This window comes from Erinaceus europaeus, chromosome 13 (assembly GCF_950295315.1).
Source record: "Erinaceus europaeus chromosome 13, mEriEur2.1, whole genome shotgun sequence".
Taxonomy (NCBI): Eukaryota; Metazoa; Chordata; class Mammalia; order Eulipotyphla; family Erinaceidae; genus Erinaceus; species Erinaceus europaeus.
Genome location: NC_080174.1, coordinates 41,951,861 through 41,958,091, shown reverse-complemented (window position 1 = coordinate 41,958,091; position 6,231 = coordinate 41,951,861). Strand labels below are relative to the sequence as shown.

General features: G+C 52.4%; 1 protein-coding gene across 1 annotated transcript; it reads right to left on the bottom strand.

The window, feature by feature from the left end:
* Window positions 1-4,461: 4,461 nt before the first annotated feature.
* SFN (stratifin) lies at window positions 4,462-5,750 on the bottom strand. Its single transcript, XM_007532495.3, has one exon. It carries the CDS (start codon window positions 5,678-5,680, stop codon window positions 4,934-4,936), a length of 747 nt encoding a protein of 248 aa, XP_007532557.3. The 5' UTR covers window positions 5,681-5,750; the 3' UTR covers window positions 4,462-4,933.
* Between the last annotated feature and the right edge of the window lie 481 nt (window positions 5,751-6,231).

The following is a 6,231-nucleotide window of genomic DNA, read 5'->3' as shown; positions in this document are numbered from 1 at the left end:
TAGTTCAGAAAAGATGGAAGTAAATGTATCCTGAGGGGCTGGGAGATATTTCACTAGGAGGAACATAGGCTTTGCCATTAGGGGAAGCTCCATGTAGTGTTTCTCCTCTTGCTGTCTTTGTCTGAAATTATGGTGGGAGAGGAGGTGGTCAGGAGCAGGGGGCTTTCACAGATACAGCCACAAGAGCCCAGTGGGCAAGGGGAAAAGTACACTGAGCTCCCACTTGAGCAAGTATACACACACACACTGGGGGAGGTGGCTTAGTTATAGAGCACATGTCTCATATGAATGAAGCCCTGGGTTAAACCTCTGGTACCACATTATAAATAAATTATTGTAAAAAAGAAAAGAAAAAATTAAAATGAAATAAATTATTGGGAGTCCGGTGGTAGTGCAGCGGCTTAAGCGCAGGTGGCACAAAGCGCAAGGACCAACATAAGGATTCCGGTTCGAGTCCCCAGCTCCCCACCTGCAGGGAAGTCGCTTCACAAGCAGTGAAGCAGGTCTGCAGGTGTCTATCTTTCTCTCCTTTTCTCTATCTTTCCCTCCTTTCTCCATTTCTCTCTGTCCTGTCCAACAACAACGACATCAACAACAATAACTACATCAGTAAAACAACAAGGGCAACAAAAAGGAATAAATAAACAAATAAATAAATAAATAAATAAATTATTGTAGCTGGGGAGGTGACCAGAGATCAGGAGTTTCAGTCACAAGTGTAAGGCCCTGGGTTTGATCCCTGGCACCACATATGCCAGAACAATGCAATCACCTTTCTCATAAAATAAACATATCATCTCATATAACTATAGCTATATAACTAGATATAAATGAGGGGCCAGGTGGTGGTGCACCTGGTTGAGTGCACATGTTACAGTGCTCAAGGACCCAGGTTCAAGCCTCTAGTCCCCATCTGCAGGGGGAAAGCTTCACAAGCGGTGAAGCAGGTCTGCAGGTGTCTCTCTCTCTCTCTCTCCCTATCTCCCCTACCCTCTCGATTAAATAAAGATAATAAAAATATTTTTAAAAATTAGATTTAAACATATGTATTACATATACATAAATATGCTGTCAACAAAAACTTGGGTACCCTTGTGACCAGAAGCCAGTGAACATTTAGCCATCTGATTTGGTGACATTCCAACTCACAGCTTCCTCTTAAAATCCTCCAGCACCAGCATGCTACCTCAATTCAGCTCATTTTTTCCCGTACAGGACAAGCACATGTGGTGAAAAGAGAGTAGACAAGTCTGAATGTAGAGAAAAGAAGAGAGGGGGCCAGGGGTGACATACCCACTTAAGAACCCAGGGTTGAACCCCTACTCCCCACCTGCAGGGGTCTGCTTCATGAGTGGTGAAGCAGGTCTGCAGGTGTCTACCTTTTTCTCCTTCTTCCTATCTCCCTGTCCTCTCTCAATTTCTCTCTGTCCTGTCTAATAAAAATTAGAAGGAAAAAAAATGGCCACCGGGAGCAGTGGCTTTGTAGTGCTGGCAGGGTTTTGTAGCGATAACCCTCCTGGCAGCAGTCATTTGAGAGAGAGAAAAGAAGAGAGAGGTTCTGTTCCCAGGACCTAGCCAATTAAGAGAAAGTCACCAGACTTGTCTGGCAAGAGAAACCAGGTCACTTCCAGAGTTGGGGGTGGGGTGGGGGTGTGTGAAGGGAGGAGCATCTGACCTAGCCTGGCGTTTCTGCTGGGTTTGGAACCTTGAAACTCAACACACCTCCAGAAAAAGAATGGAGAAAACATAAATGCCAGAAGACATGAGAGTGATCCTGCCAGCTTCCCCTGTAGACTCAGACTCTGATAAAAAACACTTGGATTTTGTATCCCATAGGTGTGGCCAAACCTGAACTCTTGAGAAACCCCACGAGGCTGGAAGGACCAGGTTCCCCCCATTTTGCTAGGTGGTGGAATGACCCCTTGTTGTCAGGTCAGCATTCTCAGGTGACCCAGTGAGCAAGTGGGTCAGCTTTGGTAGTAAAGCTCCTCAGAACTGGGCCTAATTATTCTGCTTTGGGCAAATACTAAATACATCCTAGACTGCTTATGCTGGCAGGATTTGCAGTAGCTAATGCATACTGAACATGTGATCATGTACTGTAGGCTACTTTACTCTTTTTTTAAAAAAATATTTATTCCTTTTTGTTGCCCTTTTTTTTATTATTGTGGTTATTATTGTTGTTGATGTCGTCATTGTTGGGTAGGACAGAGAGAAATGGAGAGAGGAGGGGAAGACAGAGGGGGAGAGAAAGATAAACACCTGCAGACCTGCTTCACCACTTGTGAAGCAACTCTCCTGCAGGTGGGGAGCCAGGGGCTCGAGCCCAGATCCTTATGCTGGTCCTTGTACTTTGCGCCACCTGTGCTTAGCCCGCTACACTACCGCCTGACTCTATTTTTTTTTATATTTATTTATTTTTAGCAGAGCACTGCTCAGAGATTGAACCTGGGACCTCAGAGCCTTAGGCATGAGACTTTTTTTTTTTGCCTCCAGGGTTATTGCTGGGATTTGGTGCCTGCTCTACAAATCCACTGCTCCTGGAGGTCACTTTTTCCTCATTTTTGTTACCCTTGTTGTTATTATTGTTACTGTTGTCATTGGATAGGACAGAAAGAAATCGAGAGAGGAGAGGAAGACAGAGAAGGGGAGAGAAAGATAGACACTTGTAGACCTGCTTCACGGCTTATGAAGCGACCCCCCTGCAGGTGGTCAGATCCTTACTCAATCCTTAGGTCCCGTCTTTGTTCCTTGAGCTTTGGGCCATGTGCGCTTAACCCTCTGCGCCACCGCCCCACCCCGAGGTATTAAAACCTTTTACAAAGCCATTATGCTATCTCCCCAGCCCCCTTTATTTATTGTCTAAATCTTCCCAGCAACTCTTTCCTGTTCCATATTTTCTTTTTTTGAGCAGCCTTGGAAGTGGTACAGTGGATTAAGCGTTGGACTTGAAAGCGTAATGTCTTGAATTTGATCCCTGGTGTCACATACGCCAGAGTAGTGCTCTGGTCTTCTCTAACATGTTTCCTTTTTTAATTAGAAACTGTTCAGCTCTGGCGTATGGGGATGGGGATTGAACCTGGGAGCTCAGAGCCTCAGTTGTGCGTCTTGCTCCTTAACAGCCCCCCCCCCCAACTCTTTAAGTAGCTACTGCTTCCTAAGCGCTCCCTTCAGCAAGGTTAAGGCGGGCTTTGGCAGAGGCTGGCGGAGATCAAACCCACGCAATTTGATTCCAGAACCCGTATGTCCTGGTTTTCAGTAGAGAGCTTAAGTCCAAGCCCCTTCTGATACAGGAGGAACTTGCAGGTTGCACAGGCTCTCGTGAGACAATCCTTTGGCCACCAGCTCAGCTATGGGGCCAGACGGCTATGGGGGCGCCTGGTGGAACTTTTTCCCAGGCAGCCCGGCTTACCCGCCCGCCAGGCCCAACATCACCTGCGAAGCCAATGACTCAAAGGGCGGGGACTGCAATCTCCACACCGCCCGGCCCATCCCGCAGCTCTAAGGCTACTGAGCTCTCGGATCGGGCAGGTGGGAACCCGTCTGAGCGAAACCAGGAAAGCGCCGCCCCTGACCCCGCGCGGACACCTCACCCAACTCCGCCAAGCTGCGCAGCGAGGCCGGGGGTGGGAGGGCCGCTCTCCGTATCTCCGCCGCTTACTTCCCTATTGGCCAGTAAGGCCTCGGGGGCGGGACCCTCGCAGTCCCCTCTTGTGATAGGATGATACTGGGCGCGCGAGCCCGCCTCCAAGGCCCGGACTGCGAAAGCGCGGCAGAGCGCTGCAGCCGCAGGTCCCGGCGTGTTCGTGTTGGTGCTGGAAGCGGGGGCGGCGCGCTCGACGGGCCCTGACCGGCCTTAGCCCTCACACCCGCGGGGCGCTTCCTCCCCTCCAGCCCGTTTTATTTTCTATCTCTGAAGGGCAGGGGCGGGAGCGGGGGGCAACCGCCTCCTTTTCTCTTCAGACCCGGGCACTTGGTGGCGATGTCCCGCACCACCCTAGGTTGCTCTCCCTTCGGCTCAGATCTGAACACCTGATGAGACTGTTCGCTGCTTTCAGGTCTGGGGTGTTCAGGGATACTTACTGCTACATATTCTTGGGGAGCTTTCTTCAGACCTCACACCTGAGACTTCACTGGTTTCCCGTCCCCTCAGATCTGGACTCTTGGGGTCCGGACCTGCGACCCCTCCCATTCACCTCTCCTCAGAGCCACCTTTGCGTTCATTTGATCTACCCCATGCACCCAATCAGGTGATCCTGATTTGAGGGGGATCCTGATGGAGACAGCTGGACTCTTGGCCTCTCACCTGGAGTCTCCGGGCCCCAGTCACCCTTGCCTGTGTGTCATTGAGCCAGCCGCGGGAAGTCAGAGCCTCTACATCAGAAACCCAGAGTCAGGGTCTCCAAATCACACAAGAGCCCCAGTCCCCATCCCCAGGCAATAACTGAAAAAAGACAGGAGGAGTGTCACAAGGGAACTTTATTGAGAGGAAACATGGTCACACCCAGCAGACATGCTTTCCGTCTCAGTTCAGGTCCTCTCTCTCTCTCTCTCTCTCTCTCTCTCACACACACACACACACACACACACACACACACACACACACACACACACACACACACAGTCTAATTCTCAGCCACAAGGATGGGACACTCCTCAATTCCTAAGATCCAGAGGCAGAAGGAGTCAAGAGGGGGAGGGAAGGAGTAGCCGGCTGGGAGGGGGCAGGGGGTTTGGCGGGAGGGCGTGCAGAGAGCTGGGCTGGGTGGGATGACCTGAAGAGTGGGCTCCTCTGGCTCCAGGTGCCCTCAGCTGTTGGTCTCACTTCACAGAGCCTTTCTGAGCTGAGGCAGAAGGGCCTGCCACCTGTAGAGTCCTCTCTGCTGGGCTTGGGGACTGGAGAGGGCAGGGTGGGGAGGGGAATAGGCTCTGCTCAGCTCTGGGGCTCCTCCGGAGCCTCACCCGCCTCTTCCCCAGTGTTGTCGGCTGTCCACAGCGTCAGGTTGTCTCGCAGCAGCTGCATGATGAGAGTGCTGTCTTTGTAGGAGTCCTCGCTGAGGGTGTGCAGGTCAGCCATGGCCTCATCGAAGGTGGTCTTGGCCAGTGAGATGGCCTCCTCGGGGCTGTTGGCAATCTCGTAGTGGAAGACGGAAAAGTTCAGCGCCAGGCCCAGGCGGATGGGGTTGGTGGGCGGCATCTCCTTCTTGCTGATGTCCATGGCCTCCTGGTAAGCCGAGCGGGCGGAGTCAATGATACGCTTTTTGTCGTCCCCAGTGGCCACTTCAGCCAGGTATCGGTAGTAATCGCCCTTCATTTTCAGGTAGAAGACCCGGCTTTCGGCATCCCCTGCCTCCTTGATGAGGTGGGTGTCCAGCAGACCCAGCACAGTGTCGCACACACCCTGGAGCTCGGTCTCCACCTTCTCCCGGTACTCTTGCACCTCAGGGCCCTTCTCTTCTGAGCCCTCCTCGTTGCCCTTCTGCTCGATGCTGGACAGGACCCTCCAGGCCGCCCTCTGGCCACCCACCACATTCTTGTAGGCCACCGAGAGCAGGTTTCTCTCTTCGCAAGAGAGCTCCTCACCCTTCTCCACAGCGCTCTTCATGAAGGCTGCCATGTCCTCATAGCGCTCGGCCTGCTCTGCCAGCTTGGCCTTCTGAATCTGACTGGCTCTCTCCATGGTTCCTGTGACAGACAGCGGTGGGCTAAGTGGCTGCCTCGGGACCAGTGTGGCACTCTGTGCCTTTCCAGCTCTCTGCCTGCCTTTTGGCTGGGTGGCCTGGCCCAGAGAGGAGTGGGGTGGGGCCAGGGGCGGGACTGGGACCCAGGACCTGCCTCCATCTCCTCTTCTGCCCACACCCTTTCCAGCTCTTCCTTCAAGGTAAAAGGGCTGTGATGGGGGTTGAGGTGAGGGTGAGTCATCAGGACAGTCAGCAGGAGAAATCCAGGCGTTGGCCACACCTGCACAGATACCTCTCAGGGCTCCAGGCTGTCCCCTCTTGTTCAGGTTTCCATTACAGGGGTGCCCACGTAAGGTAGCTGCCCCAGTTTCTTGCACTGGATCCACTTTCACTGTGTCCTTCCAGGCTTCAGCTCTGGTAGTGCCCACAATGTCAGGTACAGGAGGGTGGGTTTCTAAACTTGCCATTATACCCCCCACTACCACCACTGGGTGAGTGCATTCGTGTTTGGTGTTTGGCAGGGTAGACAGTTTCTGAAGCATTTTCAAAT